The sequence below is a fragment of the Eptesicus fuscus genome, chromosome 12 (genome assembly GCF_027574615.1).
Source record: "Eptesicus fuscus isolate TK198812 chromosome 12, DD_ASM_mEF_20220401, whole genome shotgun sequence".
Lineage (NCBI taxonomy): Eukaryota > Metazoa > Chordata > Mammalia > Chiroptera > Vespertilionidae > Eptesicus > Eptesicus fuscus.
The window spans coordinates 84,071,064-84,089,533 of NC_072484.1; the positions used below are offsets into that span (position 1 = coordinate 84,071,064).

Here is an 18,470-nt window from a genome sequence, read left to right on the forward strand (position 1 = left end):
CCTTGGAAAAGGTGAGAGCAAGGAGGGTAATCAATACTTATTATTGGTCCAGGTCTAAACACTGAGCCAGGTAGGCCAAAGGTCTTTGCAGATGAAACAGATTTAATTGTGCCTGTTCCATTATCGTCATAATAAAATCCTTTCTTTGGTTACTGACAGTTAATGAGAGGCAACACAAATCGTGTCGGTTAGCCATTTAAACAAGTAAACCATGTTCCATACGAGAAGTCGTGTTTGTTCCCTTAAGATGTAAACTTTCTGTGTAGGAAATGGCATCTGTTTGCTGACGTTGTGGAATGAGCTCACGAGCTTTGAAATGCATTGAACCCAGGATTCGGCACATTGAGCAGGTTCCCTGGTTCACTCTCCTCGGGCTTCTAAGGGTCCAGTAAACAAGCTGTCATTCGAGCAGGTTTAAAGCCAAACACAGCGAAACATTCGCTTTTCCCTAACAAAGACGTAAATCGTTTCAGTGAAATTTGATTTTGATATTAGAACAACCCGAAGGAAGGGTGCCAGGCCTTCCACAAATTCTGAAGGTTACTCTTCCTAGCATATTGAAAAAGTTTGGGTGCAACTAAACTGTACAGAATAGAGGCATGTTCAACTTGTAAACTGGATCCTAGTTCACATTGTTACAGGGTCATGTTTATCTAGAGAAGCATCCTGGTGTAAACCAATGCATTATCCCTAATTCTGCTATCTTTATCTTTCTAAGGTTCTTGCAGATGGATCGTAGCTTTTAAATTGGGGTCTGTGTCAATACTGCATTTCATTCTTTATGCCCTTTCCCTATACAAACAGGGTCCAATAATGAGTAGCTACCATGTAAGTAAGAATACCCCATTTCTTGGGGTAACATTTTACAGTTTCCACAGTCTGTCTCATTTGATCACCAGCATATATTGTGTAGTGGGTTTCCCTCCCATTTTGCAGATGAAAAAACTGAGGCTGTGAGAGGTTAATGGGACTTGCTGAAGATAACCAGCAAGTTAAGAGATAATGCCAGGGTGCCAAGCCCAGTTTTCTACACCAAATCGTGTGTCCTTCCAGCACACATGATGTCACGGTTGGGAACTGGGCTCCTCCCTCTGTGGCTGCATCTGCTGATGTGGTGAATGCACGATGTTGAAAAGCTTTGAGTTTCAGACTGCGTTTTTGTTAGGGCAGAGGCATGTGCCTCCAGCACGTGACTTAGGAAGTCACATGTTAACGATCTGATCTACATTTCTCAGAAACATGTTCTTCTTGCAGAGGGACACTTGGCCCATTACCTGGTTAACATTTGCACATTGCTGCCGGAATTCATTAGCTTGAAAGGAACATGATTATAGCAGTCACACTTGAAAACAGAAGGTGGCACGTTAATTATTAACAAAAGATCACCCAAAAGATAGAGCACAGAATTATAAGCAGAGCTGTTGGGACTGTGAGGACAGAATAGAGTTCATGAGCCATCTTGGGAGCATAAAAGGCACTGCTCCTGCCCTAGCTGGTTTGGCTCAGTGGATAGAGCATCAGCCTGTGGCCTGAAGGGTCCCAGGTTCAATTCCGGTCAAGGGCATGCACCTCGGTTGCAAACTCCAACCCCGACCCTGGTCGGGGCTCATGGGCTCATGCGAGAGGCAACCAATCAACGTGTCTCTCTCACATCGATATTTCTCTGTGTCTCTCCCCCTTCTTTTCACTCTCTCCAAAACATCAGTGGAAAACAAGGTGAGGATTAACAACACCCCTACAAGAGCCCAGGGGCAAGAACAGCCCGCTATGCTCATTCAGTTATGACTCTCATACTTACTGAAATGTACTGAGCCATTCCAACATCCAGGAGGTGGCAGATTCACGCTTGGTCAAGGCACCAGCATTCACGTGCAATCCAATAAAGTCAACCAATCTTTGTTCAACACCCGTGATGGGTAAAGGTCCAAGCTACACTCTTGGGGTTCTGGTGAGGAGCAGGATGCAGGGCTGCCCTTAGTACTACAGTCATTCATTGGGGAGAACCAAGATAATACTCAAGTCCCCAGACTGCAAGAATGGACGTCTCTGAAGCCTTGGGCAGCTACAAGAAGAGAAGAGACAATATCCGAAGAGCGTATTGGAGGTCAGGAGCAAAATCAACATTTCCTGAGCACCTTCCATGTGCCAAGTACTATGCCAAGAGTTCGGTGTTATCTAATTGAATTCTTGTAGCACAGCAAATCTATGAGATGGGTTATTATGCCCATTTCACAGATCAGCAAACTGAGGCTTTGGTGGGCTAACTTACCCAAAGTCACACTGGTAAGTGGCAGCACCCAATTTATACCTGGGGGCCCCAGCTGCAAAATAAGAAGAAAGAAAACCCATCCATACCTGCCTCCTGCTACCCCTTCTGTCATCCTTCTCTCTCCTGGGACACCCCTCACCCCTCATGTGTGTTACACGGTCCTATCTCCGGAGAGCTGGGGCAGAAAATTGAGTTCCTGGTTCTAAGGATGACGTCAAAGTCCCTCTGTAGCATTTATGACCTTCTTGTGTTTTCCAATTTCAAAATGGACATAGTCCAGGGTATGCCCTGAATGCCGAGTTCAGTGGTAATAACAGAATTTCTTTTTTTAAAAAAAATATATATGTATATTTTATTGTTTTTTTACAGAGAGGAAGGGAAAAGGATAGAGAGTTAGAAACATTGATCAGCTGCCTCCTGCACACCTCCTACTGGGGATGTGCCTGCAACCAAGGTACATGCCCTTGACCGGAATCGAACCTGGGACCTTTCAGTCCACAGGCTGACACTCTATCCACTGAGCCAAACCGGTGAGGGCTAATAACAGAATTTCTGTAGGGGAAGCTCTGGGAGCAATCTGATTGGAGGGGAGATGGGAGGCACTAAGAGAATTTTCTTGAAATCTTTTATCAGAGTGCTGTGACTTCTCATGGAACTAGGATTGATCACCCAAAAACTGACATAATAGCTAATAGGTAATTAATAAAAATATATACTTAGCTCACAAATTAAATTAATAAAAATGTATACTTAATACATAAAAAAGCAAAAGTTAAGTGAGTTAAAGAGAAGAGCAGGAGCTGAGGAGTTTTTCTTTTTAATTTTATTTATTTTACATTTCTAACCATCCATCAATTATTCCCTAGTAAGGCGGTACCGCGTGGTGGTGGAATGTTGGCTCCAAAAGTCAGACCGTATGCGTTTGAATTCTGGCTCCATCGTTTCCTGGGTCATCTTGGGGAAGTTACTTAATTTCCCTATGCCTTGTTTTTCTATCTATAAAATGAGGATAATCTCAGTACCTTTCTCATAGTGCTGTTGTATTAAATAGTACTTGCACAGCGTTTAGCATAAACATTCTCAATAAATGTTACTTAGTATTCCATATTTTACCATCAGCCTGAGGTTTTACAACACATGCTTTATAGATTGTTTTCCCTTTATTAATTCTTGTTTGGAATGATCTTGGAGGCAATGACTGTTGGAGATTATGAGAAGCTGGAGATACTCCTCCAAACCACCTTCTCGGTACCTTGACCAGCTTTAAGCAGGTCTTACCAAGAAAAGATATCATTAGCAAATAGCAAAGTATCAATAGCAGATTTAAAACACACTTAAAGTAATCATTCTTCTTCTGAGCCTCAGAAATTGAAATAAAATTAAAAATAGATGCTGTGCCTGGCCGGCTGCCTCAGTGGTTGAGCACTGACCTACGAACCAGGAGCTCACGGCTCAATTCCCAGTCAGGGCACATGCCCGGCTTGAGGCTCAGTCCCCAGTGTGGGGCGTGCAGGAGGCAGTCGATCAGCGACTCTCTCTCGTCATGAATATTTCTGTCTCTCTCTCTCCCTCTTCCTTCCTGTCTGAAATCAATTTAAAAAAATTTTTTAAATGGGGAAAAAAAGATGATGTGATAGCATTGAACTTAAGGAAAAAGCTGAGAAATAAGCACTGAATCAACATAGACTTTAAATGCATTATTAAAAGTATGGACCTGCTCATCAAATTTGCATGGGGAGAAACGGACATGGGAAAGCCATTCAGCTTTGCTGTGGATATAATCATACAACACCCCAGTATTCCTTTTGCCATCAGCTGCTCTCCCAACACCCCCTTTTCTATCGCAATTGCCAGAGGCAGGCAGAAGCATCTGAAGAGTTAGGAGAGGGAGCGATCAGCCCTCTGGCAATCTGCTCACACGGAAGCATATCCCCTCGGCTCCGAGTTTACAGAATTTTATTTGCGTAGAAGTACTGCAGGAGCTCTGGATGGTAGAGGCTCTGAAAGAAATCAGCAAAGGTACACGTGAGGGAGGGCGTTACCAACCCCTCTCCTCCACCCTCTCCCTCCCCCCCCCGCGTACCGACACACACACACACACACACACACACACACACACACACAGAATGAGTAGGCCGTCGCCCAGTGCAGACTATGGGCACAAGCGACCTTCAGATTCTCCAGGCATCATGGCCCGTGTCCATTGAATGACCTGGACTGGAACTGCCAATGTATCTTGTGCATAATCTTCCAGGCGTTTCGTCACTTACACTGCATTATGGGTCAATTACAATCGGAATGTGAGTCCGTGATGGGGGCAAACTCCTGGTGTGCCCCAGGCGCACAGGGACCTGTGGGAGGCTTCTCTCCTGCCCGCGCTCACTCACCAGCTGCCGGCAGAGCTTGGGGTTCCTCCGATCGTCCTCGCTCTGGAAGCTGCGCTCCTTCCTCTGCCTCAGATAGGGAGAACAGGCTCGGAATGTGGCTTTGCAAGCCTGAGAAAGATACGATTCCCATCTCATTGCCAAAAAATATTAGGGAATTTCTCTTTATCGTTTCAATTCCAGTGTGCATGCAATGTTATTTTGTATTGGTTTCAGGTCGACAGCATCGTGGTTAGACAACCGTATACTTTACTAGAGAATTCTATAATCCCAACCAAGGGAGAGGCTTGCACTCAGTCGGGTCTGGGGGCCCCTGAGGGTGTGAAAGTGACTTCCAGGAAGTTTGAAACCTTTAACCTTAAAGGATTTATGCTTATAAAACAACCACGTCTATAATATGGGGCTGGTGGGAAGGGCATGGCTTTGTAGTTTACCACAGCCTTTGTTATTGTCCCATCAAAAGTGGTACTGGATTCCTAAATTTAACCTATCCAATCTCTCTCCCTCTCTCTCTCTCAAGAAAAGTGCTTTTGTGGGACCCTTTGCTCCCAGTGGTTTTGACACACTCGCCCCATCCCACTCCAGAGCATCCCTGCGGCTGACCCAACGCTGTTGGGACACATTTTCTCCAAGAATGAAACACAAGCTCCCTAGGGAATTGGGAAGCCAGAGGTAGGAAGTCTGTACTAGGCGCCGTGACAAAAGCTAACAGGCATGAATAAATGTCTCGTCATGTGGACTGCCCGTGGCTTAACCCTGAGCCTCTCTGCCCGGCCCTGCATTGCCCTGAGCTCATCTCGCGTTGCCGGGTGCTGGGAGGGGGCCGTGGGCAGGAGCCCGTGGAAAAGAAGACTGGCTCAGAGAGAGGTCACACATCGAGGAGACACTTTTCCCAGGAGTCACGTGGATGGGCTGCTCAGTGTTTGTCACTGAACTGGCCGGAGCTGAGAGTCCGGTGCCTCAGGCCTCCCTGGAGGAAAGGCACGGAGATTTTTTGCAGTCGCTCGGAGAGTCACGGACTTACCTTGGCCACCTGGGGATTTCTGTCCTGTAAATGGGTCAGGAGGGAATCTTGAGTCTGCTTAACTTGGTTGGTGAAAAATTTCTTCCACTTCCGCCCAGCAAAGGCAGGCAATTGCCCAAACAAGACAAAGGCTGAGTATCTCAGGCTGTCATTCTCCTGCGGGTCCCCCGTGAGCAAAACAACAAAACCCAGGTCAGTGGGGAAAGGCAACTGCATCAGAGGAAATCACAGCATGTTAGAGGGGGGCCGTCAGATCCAGTCTGTAGCACTGGCTGGCTGGGGGGGGGGGGGGGGGGGGGGGGATGAGGTGGCGAGGGCCTGAGTCTTCAATGAACCTCTTCACCAGCGGATAAGAAAGAGGACTGGACTTGGGGATCACTAGTACTACTCCCAGCTTCCCAGCTTTTTTTTTTTTTTTTCATTACTTATTGATTTAGAGATAAAATACATTTACATGGTTCAAAAAATTTTTTTAAAAAAGGTTTATTTTTAAAAAGTAGGTCTCACCCTAGCCTGGTGGTTCAGTTGGTTGGAGCATCCTCCCATACACCAAAAGGTTGCAGGTTGGATTCCCAGTTAGGGCTCATACCTAGCTTATGGGTTTTATCCCTGGTCGGGACACTTATGGGAGGCAATCGATCAATATTTCTCTCTCACATTGTTGTACTCTCTCTCTCTTCCTTCCTCTCTCTCTAAAAATCAATTTTTTTTTTTAATGGGAAGAGGACCTGAACAGACACTTCTCCCAAGAAAACATACAAATGGCAAACACATATATGAAACTAGTGGCCCGGTGCATGAATTCATGCACATTAAAAGGAAATTAATTAGAAGAAATATTTTAATATTGCTATTTGCCCTTTCTCTATAATAGAAGTGTCAACCAAATTCACAATCGACAATGACAGATGGAAACACACACATGCAATTGGCGCCAGCGAAAGCTTTATATAGAGAGATAAACTTGCTTAATTAGACCTGCTTTTTGATTTAGGTAAAATTATTTAAGCCCAGTGAAGCACCCCAACTTCCCTTTCAGGTAATTGCCAGCAACACAGCAGTAACTATCAACACAAAGCAGATTATTATTGTAGATCACGCAGGGAGAACAAAGGGTAAGTTATTTAATTGCAGCAGTGTTTGACTATATTCTGTGCAGTGAGAAAACCTGAAGTCATTTTCAAGTTCCACCATCTCTTACTTCTTTTCAGTTCAGTCAAGTTTCTAAGCTTTCTAAATCTCCATTCTCCAGCTAATGAAAATAGGATTCCACCGAGTCTCCTATCTACCTCCAGGACTTCTGTGAGGATCAAATGAGATGAGGCATGGGAAAATGCTTCACAGACATTTGGTTAAAGTGTAAAATGTTTGTGCCTGGCTATAAAGCAAGTCGTGTTCCTGGGCTGAAGAAACTGCAAGGAGGCTAGTCGCTAGGGAGAGGAGTCAGGTGTTGCTAAGTGATGTCATTACCCAGTGCCCACAGCCACCGTTTCTGGGCTGGGCTGGGCTGTGGGCCACATTTTGTGCCATGGGGTCTTGGCAGTGTTGGCTGCGATTTGGTGGGGTGTGGCTCCAGGGTGGTGGCAGGGCCTGTGTCCCACTTTGGGGAAGCCGAGTGTTGCTTTGTGGGCGCCAGGTCCATGGTGCCATTTCTCTGTAAATGGCCAGTGCACATCATGGCAGCTCCTGCGTTGAGCGCCTGCTCCCTGGTGGTCAGTGTGCATCATAGCGACCGGTCAGATGGTCAGACACTTAACATATTAACCTTTTATATATGTAGATGATGCTTAACTCCACTAGCTATTAGGGAAATGCAGGTCAAAACCACAATGAGATCCACTTCACAACTGTTAGAATGGCTATTATCAACAAGACAAGTAATAACAAGTTTTGGGGAGGTTGTGGAGAAAAAGGAACCCTCATTCACTATTGGTAGGTATGTACAGTGGTACAGCTACTATGGAAAACAGTATGGAGGTTCCTCAAAAAAGTTAAGAATAGGGTTGCCATATGACCCAGTAATCCCTCTTCTGGATATCTACCTGAAAAAAAAATTAAAACATTTATTCCCAAATATATATACATCCTTATGTTCATTGTAGCATTATTCATAGTGGCCAAGATATGGAAACAACCAGTGTCCTTTGACAGATGATTGGATGGAGAAGATAGGTACATATATGCAATGGAATACTACTCAGCCATTAGAAAGGATGAAATACTGCCATTTGTGACAACATGGATGGACCCTGAGAATATTATGCTAAGTGAAATAAGTCAGGAAAAGCTAACAACCATATGATTTCACTCATATGTGGGATATAAAACTGAAACTCATAGACACAGACAACAGTTTGGTGGTTACTGGAGGGGAGGGGAAGAGGGGTAATGAAGAGTGAAGGGAGGCAAATATATGGTGACAGAAGATGACTTGACTTTGGATGGTGAGCACACAATGCAATATACAGAAATGGTCACTTGAAACCTATGTAATCTTGTTAACCAATGACACCGCAATAAATTTAATTTTTTTTAAAGATTTGATAGTAAATAAGTGAATAATAGAGATCTTGTTCCCTGAGCAACACCCAGGCCTCACATTTCCAGCCCCAATTTGGTTTTCATAACCTGTAATTTTCCTGCGTCATCCACTTACGTCATCTAGTAGCGTCCTGGTCTGAAGAGTGATGTCTATGAAGAAGGAGCCCAAACCTTTCCCTTGGATCTTGCCCAGGATGATGGTCAGAGTCTTCAGACTTTCGTGGATGACTTCAGAACTCATGGGATCATACAATCCATGCACCAGCAGGTCTAGGACAATTTTCTTATACTTTCTCACCTGTTATCAAGGTTTAAATAGCATTAGTAGCACAGAAATTGCTCCCCGTGCATTGAAAAGCAACTCCACTTCCAATTGTCCAGTAACTTAGGACTTGAACTAGGAGATTATGGTTTTCTTCAGGATCTACCGCAACAACTCTCATCAAAATAAAAATGCTTAAAAAAAATAAAACACAACACACCATAAAAAACAAATGCTTTCATTCACCTGTCCCAAGAGCCCAATTCAGTCTTAGAAGGAGAACACAGAGTGATCTGGAGCATGACCCATGGGTGGATGAGGTTAGGCAGGGCGTGTCAAGGAGGGGTTTGGACTGGATAATCTAGGTTTCTGAGGCATACTGGGGACAAGATGAAATGGTCACTGACGTTGACAGATGCTGAAAGAAGAGACGCTAAACAAGAACAAATTATTAGAAAATAATTTGAATTCACCAAAGTGGTGATGTCCAGCTGTGTGCTAATCCTGCCTGCACCTCTTTCCCAAGGTTGAGAATACTGAGGTGTGCTGACCCCAAATGCGTATGTCCTTGTTCGGTCTCCTTCCCCTGAGTGTGGGAGGAACTGGTGACTTGATTCTAGCCTATTATTGAATTCTAGAGGCCTGATGCACGAAATTCTTGCAAGGGACTCGGCCCTTGCAGCCCTGGCTGCCTGGTGGCCCCGCCCCCTGCCCACTGGTGGTTCCAGAAGGTCATTTTGGAAGGTCGTTCCAGAAGGTCGTTCCACCATCCAGTCTAATTAGCATATTAGCTCTTTATTCTATACTATAGAATCTATAGGATGACAACACTCAGGGGATGTCATTCTCATGGTTACTTACATTACATAAGACTCCTTCTTAGCAGAGACTTGCTGACCTTGAAGAAGTAAGCTACCATGGTATGAGTGGGCGCCTCTAGGAGCTAAAGCCAGCAAAGAAGCAGGGACCTTTGTCCTACAACTGGAAGGAACTGAATTCTCCCAATGGCCCTATAAGCTAGGAAGAGGACCCCCAGCTCCCGAAAGGAATGTAATCTGGCCCACACCTTGATTGCAGCTTTGCAAGACCCTGGACAGAGGACCCAGCTAAGCTGTACCTGGACTCCCTACCCAAGGAAACGGCAAGCTAATCAATGCTAGGCCTGTGGTGATCTGTTACACAGCAATAGTAACTAGTACATGAGCGACCATATCTCAGTCCTGGGGACTCCAGGCCACCTTCCCTTCCTACCTTGTCGGGGTTCTCACGGGCCATGGTTCCCAGGCCTCTCACTGCCAGGTGACGCTTTTTAGCACTGGGGTCCCGGGCTCTTTCTGCCAAGATGTAAAGCACATTCTTCAAATGCTCCCTCTTCTGGAACCTCAGTTTCCAAGAGACCTGGGTAGTGAGTCAAAATATATCGATTTGGGAGTGTTCAGTCATACCCAACCCCAACCCCAATCCCTTCCTCTAGAGAAAATCCTGTGTTGCCAGCTCAGTTTTACACCTTCTTTCTCCATCTGAAGACACCTGACTTTTTTGCTAGAAATACAGGTGGGAGCAAAGTAGGTTTATAGTTGTTTGTAATGAAAATAATAACAATCTAATCTAATAATAGACAAATATGCAAATTGAATGCACCTTCGCTACACCTAAGCCATGCCCACCAGCCAAGCCACGCCCACCAACCAATTAGGACGAGTATGCAAATCACCCCAACAAAGATGGGGCTAATTTGCATATCAAGACAGCATCAAAAGAGGGGGGAAGGGGAGGAGAAGGGAGGAGCGAAGTCAGGGCCAGGGGCGAACGGAAAAGCAGGCGGGCTGGAGGAGAAGGCGGGGCGGGCGACAAGGGCGGGGCGGAGGCGGGGCCGGGGGTGAAGGGAAACGTGGGTGGGCTGGAGGAGAAGGCGGGGCGGGCGACAAGGGATGAACGGAGGCGGGGCCGGGGGTGAAGGGAAACGCAGGGGGGCTGGAGGAGAAGGTGAGGCGGGAGACAAGGGAGGAATGGAGGCGGGGTAGAGTGCAGCAGGAAATCCTATTGCAGGATTTTTCCTGCAACGGGAAAGCTAGTAATTAATAAATAATAATACAAGAATGAACTCTGTATTTCGTGTACTCACAACTATACTAAACCTACTCTTGCCCCACCCTCTATATTTATGTAGTTTGATCTACATAATGAAGAAATTGATGGAGGGGGGAAAAAAAGGGGTAAAAAAAAAATAATGCAGCCCGGCCGGTGTGGCTCAGTGGTTGAGTGTTGACCTATGAAGCAGGAGGTCATGGTTCGATTCCCAGTCAGGGCACATGCCCAGTTACAGGCTAGATTCCCAGTAGGGGACATGCAGGAGGCAACTGATCAATGATTCTCTCATCATTGATTTTTATATCTCTCTCTACCTCTCCCTTCCTCGCTGAAATCAATACAAATATATTTTTTAAAAATGCAGAGCTGGTGTTGATGATGGTTTGGAGGAATTGAGAACAGAGGTGCTCTAGGCCAGCGGAGGGTTTGATAGAACTGAAAAGAAAAGGGGATGGGGAAGAGCTGGCGTGAGCTGAGAGTAGGGAGCCCTTTGGCAGGACTAAATTCTCTGTATTCCTCCCATCTCAGAAAAAAAGAGCTTCCTGGGCTTTTCTGCCTCCTCCACCATGTTTTCTGCTCAACTTTGTAGCTAAATACCTTGAAAGACATGCCTATACTTGCTTTCTCCACTTCCTCTCCATTCTGCCTTGAACCTTCTGCAGTCAGGTTGATGGCCTCCCTTCCCCAGACCCCAATATGGCTAAATCCAAGGTCGATGCTCAGTACTCATGTTACTCAACTCAACAGCATTTGATGTAACAGCAAAGCACATCTACAAACGTTTCAGGGCGCCTGCAGGATGTCCCACCCCAGAATGCATGCATCTGAGCAATTTACAATGAGGAAAATAAATGCAGAGAAATGAAAAAATGGGGAATGCTTTGTAGCCAGTGAAGAAACCTGTACTTCAAGGACTAAACCTGACATGATTGTGGATCAAGAGATGGGTTACCTGTGCAGTGAGCCTAGGAACCCTGAGACCAGGAAGGCCCTGGGTTTCTGCACAACACAGGACATGGCAACAGGTCCTGGAGTCAGAACCAAGACGATGCAAGATGCAGATGAGACCAAGAAAAAGCCATCTCTTCACCATCCTTAGTAATGGACTGGGGTGGGGAGCTGGACACGAGATCAACAGCCTTATTTGGTGTTTTGGTGATTACCACGTCTCATCATTATCTCTGAATATTAATTTTTCAGTCTATATTTTTATTATTAACTAGAGGTCTGGTGCACAGATTTGTGCATCGGTGAAGTCCCTCGGCCTGGCTGGCGATTGGGGCCATCAGGCCGAATTGCCCAGTCCCAATCGGCACCTATCTCAGGGGGAGGGACCGCGGGAGGTTGACTGTGGGAGCGTTGAGCGTCTGCTCTCTGGTGATCAGTGCACATCATAGTGACCTGTTGACCGGTCATTCGGTCGACCAGTTGTAACAGTCACTTAGGCTTTTATATCTATAGATTCCACAGCAAGCTAAACTCATCTCAACTCATCTTGTGATTCTATAAACATTCTGTCCGTGTTTACAGAAGTATCATCAGACATTTTTCAGAAGAAGGAACCGCAGTGGAGCCAGCTGGACTCATGCAGACCAGGCCAGCACACAGGTTACACAGTGGCTGCTGGGAAGGGGAATTTGTTCACAATATTTTATGTCCGACCTTGGAAAAGAAAGACATCATTGGAGTCCTTTTCTTCTTGGGCTGGGTGGTGGGCATAGAAAGGGGCTGGCCCAGGATTCTTCTCTGTGTTTGGTCCATGGAACTAAAAAAAATATAAATAAAATAAAAATCATTATAGGAACCACTAACATTCTTCGAAGCCTTATCATCAACAAGCATCATCATACAAAGTGCTGTATCGGGTAAGAATATAAGGAAGCAACATCCCTGAGGCCTGTCTTTAGGAACCTGTCACCTTGGTGAGAAGATTAAACAGTCACATAAAATGATAAAGAGCAACCTGAGGCAGCTCAAGGGGAATCACAGTACAGGGTTCAAGATGATCTGCCCTGATTCCCACAGTCTTATAGTATCAGAATCACCAAAGAAATAAAATACAGATTCTGAGCCCCACCCATAGAGAGCTGAAGTGAAAAGTATCCTGAAAATTTCCTTAAGGCTCCCCAAGAATGTAAATTGGTTCTGCCTTTTAGAGGAGATTTTAATATCTCTTACAATGTTTAAACTGTACCTATCTTTCTGCAAATCTTTCCTACACTGACACATCATATGCTCAAAGATATTCACAAAGGATAGGCAACGGAGCTTTGTAATAAACAACATAATGTCCTTAATAGTTGTACTAGAAAGAAATTACACATATATACTACAACTATACAACTATAGGATGGCTCCTATGCAGCCATTAAGACAATATTGTGCAGTCTACGTGTGCTTAAGTGATCTTCAAAATATACTGTTGAGTGAAAAGTGCAAATCAGTGTGTAAGTGGGCTGACATCTGTGTAATCACAAAATGAGGGAGGGAAACCAATATGTACATGTATGCTTGCATATGCATAGAACAGGGGAGAATATCTAAGAAACTTGAACAAAAATTGCATCCGGGTAGAAATCTGAGCAACTGAGGTAGGAGGGAGACTTACTTTTTTCACTACTTTAAATATTCATGCACGGGATGGGGGGCAGGGAGAGGAAGGGGGGGTCCCTCAGCCTGACCTGCACCCTCTCCTATCTGGGAACCCTCAGGGGAGCCCTCTCCAATCTGGGAGCCCTGACAGCTTAGGCCCACTCCCCGTGGTTCTCTGCTCTCTGCAGGGCCTGGCCGCTCTGTGCCTGCTGCCCAGAGGCCCTCTGCAGCCGGGGCGGGACGCTTGCCTTGTCGCCGTGGTGACAAAGCAAGCATTCCACCAGGCCACTCATGCTGCCCGCTCTCAGTGGCCGCCCCCCCAGGACTGGGGGACTCCCACGGGGCTGAGGGGACTGGGCACCGCCATTTTGTGATGGAGTGATGGTTAATTTACATATTACCCTTTTATTAGATAGGATATATGTAGTTGGTCATTTTACCATGTGTATATATTATTTAACCTTTTGCACTCGGATGACGAGTGTGACTCGACACGGTTAGCATCGATAGCAGCTCTTTTTATACTCTTTGAATGTATCAATAATTTGAAATATAAAAAATCCAAATAAATAAGTTTGTATGAAAAGAAACTCCAGTTTTTTATTCTACTGCCGCGCTTTGTAAAATCTGGGGTATTTAAAAAATTAAATCCCGAGTAGAATAAAGGAATCGAGAAAAAAAGCAAGTGAGTGCAAAGGGTTAAAATATCTCTCTATATAAAAGCCTAAGTGACCAGTCGACCGCTCGACCAGTTAACTGGTCGACCAGTAGCTATGATGTGCATTGACCACCAGGGGGCAGACCCTCAATGCAAGAGCTGCTCCCTGGTGGTCAGTGTGCTCCCGCTCTCTCTCTCTCTCTCTTTCCCTTTCTTTCTCTCTCTAAAATCAATAACTTAAAAAAATTAATGTCTTTCGATACATGATAGTCTTTAATTTTGACGTCTAATTTATCTATTTTCAGTGTAGTTGTTCATGCTTTTAGTGTTATATCTAAAAATCCATTGCTCCCACAGCAGGAGCGCTGCTCAGCCAGAAGCCGGGTTCACAGCTGCGGCAGCGCGAGCCTCCCAGCGGTGGCAGCGGCGGCAGGTGCAGTGGGGCCCGGATGAGCCGGAGCAGCGCAGCACCCGGCCCCGGCTCCTCCCCAGCTGCCTGCTGCTTCATGCACTACTACATCTCTCGGGGGATGTCAGACTGCAGGTTTCGGCTCGACCCCTGGCAGTCCAACATCTCCTGAGGGGTCCCGGATTGTGAGAGGGCGCAGACCAGGCTGAGGGACCCCACTGGTGCACGAATCCACGCACGGGGCCTCTAGTATATTATAAATAAATACAGCTCACAAAGTGATGCTGATCTACATCCTAATTTGAGGCCCACGAGTATAAGCCTGTGCTTCTCAGACTTAATCACCAGAGGATCATGTTAAAATGCAGATTTGGACTCAGTGGGTCTGGGGTTGGGCACCAGGTTCTGCCCCTCCAATAAGCTCCCAGGGGACAGCAGTGCTCCTGGTCCCAGGACCAGGCTCCGAGTGAAAGGGTGTAAAGCTAAGAGCTACAAGAATCAAGAGAGGACTGTGGCTGGAACTGCTGATAGCGACCTCCCTCGCCACGTGGGTGAGCTTTCAAGGCAGAGTGTATTTGACACGCTGGGATTTCAGTGGAATTCCATGGATAGGCAGTTAGTATCATGGGAGTGATAAAAGATAAGGCTACAGCAAGTAAAGATCAGCTGTGAAGGACTTTGACCGCTAAAGAGTTTAGTCTCAATGGTACTTTGTAGATAAGAGTAAACCATTAATTTTTCTATTGAGGTGAAATCCAGATAACATAGAATCAACTATTTTAACTGTGGTATAACTACCACTTCTATTTAGTTCTAAACTTTTCCATCACCCTACAAGTTAAGAAGTCACTCCCCATTCTGCCCTCTCCCAACCCCTGGCAACTATTCATCTGCTTTCTATCTCTATTAATGTACTGTGTTATGGATATATATAGATGGATTCATTCAATATTGTGACCTTTTGAGCTGGATTCTTTCTTTTCACGTGTTTTTGAGGTTCATCCATGTTGGAGTTCATATTGGTACTTCATTCCTTTTCATGTCTGGGTAATATTCCGTTACATGGATATACCACATTTTGTTTATCCATTCATCTGCTGACAGACACTTGGGTTGTTTTCACCTTGTGGTTTGTTCTCACCGTCTGGTTTTTGTGAGTAGTGCTGCTATGAACGTTGGCATTTGTTTGAGTATCTACTTTCAATTCTTTGGGGTATGTACCTAGGAGTGGAATTGCTGAGTCAGAAGATGGCTCATGCTTATCTTTTTGAGGAACCACCGAACTGTTTTCCATAGTGGCTGAACCATTTTACATTTCCACCAGCAATGTGCGAAGATTCCAATTTCTCCACATCGCCAATAGGTGTTATTTTCCAGCTTTTTAAATTATTATGATATCCATCCTAGTGGGCATGAAGTGTTATGTCTTTGTGGATTTGATTTACACTTCCCTGGTGACTAATGGCATTTTTTTGTGTGCTTGTTGGTGATTTGTGTATCTTTTTCAAAGAAATGTCCATTCATATCCTTTGCCCATTTTTTAGTGTTTTTTTTTTTTATTTTGAGTCGTAGAGTTCTTTATATATTCTGGATAGTAGACCCTTATCAGATATATGATTTATAAATACTTTTCCCTCTGTAGGTTGGCCTTTTACTTTCTTAATAATGTCATTTGGCCGGGTAGCACAGTTGGTTAGAGCATTGTCCTGATACATCAAGGTTGCAGGTTCAATCCCCAATCAGGGCACATACAAGAATCAACCAATGAATGCATAAATAAGTGAAACAACAAATCAATGTTTCTCTCTCTCTCTCTCTCTTTCCCTTTCTTTCTCTCTCTAAAATCAATAACTTAAAAAAAAATAATGTCTTTTGATACATGATAGTCTTTAATTTTGACGTCTAATTTATCTATTTTCAGTGTTGTTGTTCATGCTTTTAGTGTTATATCTAAAAATCCATTGCCAAATCCAAGGTCATACAGATGTATCCCTATGTTTTCTTCTAAGATTTTTATAGTTTTCGTTATATTTAGGCTGTTGACCCATTTTGAGTCCGTTTTTGTATATGGTGTGTGGTATGGGTCTGACTTCATTAGAACCATTGACTTTGTTTGGGTTTAGAAATACTTTTAGTAGGAGAAATGACAGGCCAGAAACTGCAGTTGTTCTCAACCCAGGCAGCATTAGAATCCCGAGGAACTTCTCAACCTCCTCACGCCCTGGCTGCTCCCGGACCCAGGCTAACGTCCCCTCTGGGGGCAGGCCCAGGCAGCAGTATTTTTAAAGCTCACCGTGAAATTCTGACCGGCAGTCCCTGAGCTGGGGTAACTGGTGGCCTTGGTTTGCCCACGGGACTTCCAGGGACTCCCAGGGCCAAGACCAGGAAAGTCCTGGACAAACCGGAATAAGCTGGCCACCCTACTGACTGTCCCGGAGTCTTGAATGGATTTAAATGCAGGAGCTGGTAGAACCAGCCCTGTTACACAGGTGTGCCGTGGCACATTTGACTCTGATTGACCTGGAGGTGCGTGGGGGTTGGGGTGCTCCACCATCTTGCCCCCCCCCCCCCCCCCCGGTGATTTGGTAACACTCAGGGCACATGCCCAGGTTGTGAGCTTGATCCCCTGTGTGGGGCCTGCAGGAGGCAGCCAGTCAATTATTCTTTCTCATCATTGATGTTTCTATCTCCCTCTCCCTCTCCCTCTCCCTTCCTCTCTGAAATTTAAATAATTTTAAAAATATATTAAAAAGATATATTTTTTTAAAAGATAATGGTGTAAGTATACATGGTACTAACATCCTCCCAAACCACATCAAAATTACAAATAAGCTTCAGAACAACCATCATTCAGGACCACCCGAAGTCTAGCTGGACAGAATTCCTACCACAAAGGATGAAAGAGGCCTCGCAGAGACTGGCAGACACAGAAATGGGCCGTTCCCACGCCCACATGAGGCAGGTGAAAATCAGCAGGGGTATCTCGGCTGTGGAGGTTCCCCTGGGGAGCGAAGGCCCCAGCCCCACACCAGGCCCCCAGCCCAGGTTCCAGTGCCAGGAAGAGAAGTCCCCATAACTTTTGGCTGTAAAACTGAGAAAGACAAAGGGCTATTGGAGGCCCAGGCGTTCCTCTTAAAGGGCCGGTGCACAACTTACTCAGACTCCCTCCCTCTGAGCTCCAGCACTGGGGCAGCAGCTGGACAAGGCACCGGGGATGTAAGGGAGAAACTGAATTGCCTGGCTTCAGGGAGAGAGCGGAGGCAGCTTTCTCCCAGACAGAGGTGCCCGCAGAGCCACTGCTCCTTTGGGGCACCCTCCGGAGAGCTGGCAGGAGGGCATATCTGTCTCCATCGACCCGGCTATCACCGCTCACCCTGCCCTGGCGATTCCCTGAGACCCTGCCCCGTGCAACTTGCCTGCCCGCTTCCAGCAATTTTTTCCATGCAAATGGCCTGTCTTGGCTCATGCCTCAGACTTTCCTAAACTCTCTCAAACAAGCCCCATACCTCTTGCTAAGCAGCTCGGGGCCTGGTACTTTCCATCACTGTATTCTGGGACACAGCCAGCTCTTAGGCGGTGCCTGGTGCTGACACACTGCGAAGCACCAGTATCTTCCCTTCCGCTCCCTTCATCCTGAAGCTCTTAGCTGAATGAACATAATGACCTACAACCCATGTATTGATCATAGGTGGATCGATAATGATTGGATTGGCAGAGCTTGTGGGGAAAAAGCGGAGGTGGGGGGTGGGGGAGTGAGGTTCATGGTCCGCATCACCCACTTCAGTTTTGCAAAGAGAACATCAGCCTGCTCAGATATGGTACCAGTGACCAGAATGACGGCGCAGAGAGGCCTGGGGAGCCGCAGTGGCCGCGGTGTCTCCCGCTGCACCGGCCGCCCCTTACCTGCGGCCGTCACGTGCGGAGGTGCTGGCGCGCGCAGCGGGGGCGCGGGTCCGGGGACTGCCGCTCCCGGGACGGTAGCCAAATGGGATGACTCGGCTCAATTTTCCCAGCCCCGAGTTCCTAGCACAGATGGGAAATGAGACAGTGAAGCAGGGTCTGATCAGGATAAAGGGTCAGCACAGAGCGCTGGAAAGTGAAGGGGGAGGGGGGGTTAAAGTTCAGATGGTCTGGGGTGGGGGTGGGGGTGGGGGAGGGAACTGTCCTCTGATACGGACCAGGTTGTTCCAGGTGGGCACGAGCATCACTTGTGCCTTTTACTTCGCCAAACTGTGCCGAG

General features: G+C 46.1%; 1 protein-coding gene and 1 long non-coding RNA gene across 2 annotated transcripts; one reads left to right on the forward strand and one right to left on the reverse strand.

The window, feature by feature from the left end:
• Nucleotides 1-2,675: 2,675 nt before the first annotated feature.
• Nucleotides 2,676-18,195, reverse strand: MRO (maestro). Its single transcript, XM_008148288.3, has 7 exons — nt 18,134-18,195; nt 12,234-12,336; nt 9,732-9,878; nt 8,334-8,516; nt 5,678-5,833; nt 4,657-4,764; nt 2,676-4,269 (listed from the first exon to the last, which is right to left on the reverse strand). The coding sequence occupies exons 2-7, from the start codon at nt 12,330-12,332 to the stop codon at nt 4,216-4,218; spliced, it is 747 nt and encodes a 248-aa protein (XP_008146510.3). The 5' UTR covers nt 12,333-12,336; nt 18,134-18,195; the 3' UTR covers nt 2,676-4,215.
• Nucleotides 5,200-12,303, forward strand: LOC129150896 (uncharacterized). Its single transcript, XR_008557694.1, has 3 exons — nt 5,200-5,325; nt 6,717-6,792; nt 12,102-12,303. It is a non-coding gene; the product is annotated as an uncharacterized LOC129150896 (long non-coding RNA).
• Nucleotides 18,196-18,470: the final 275 nt, after the last annotated feature.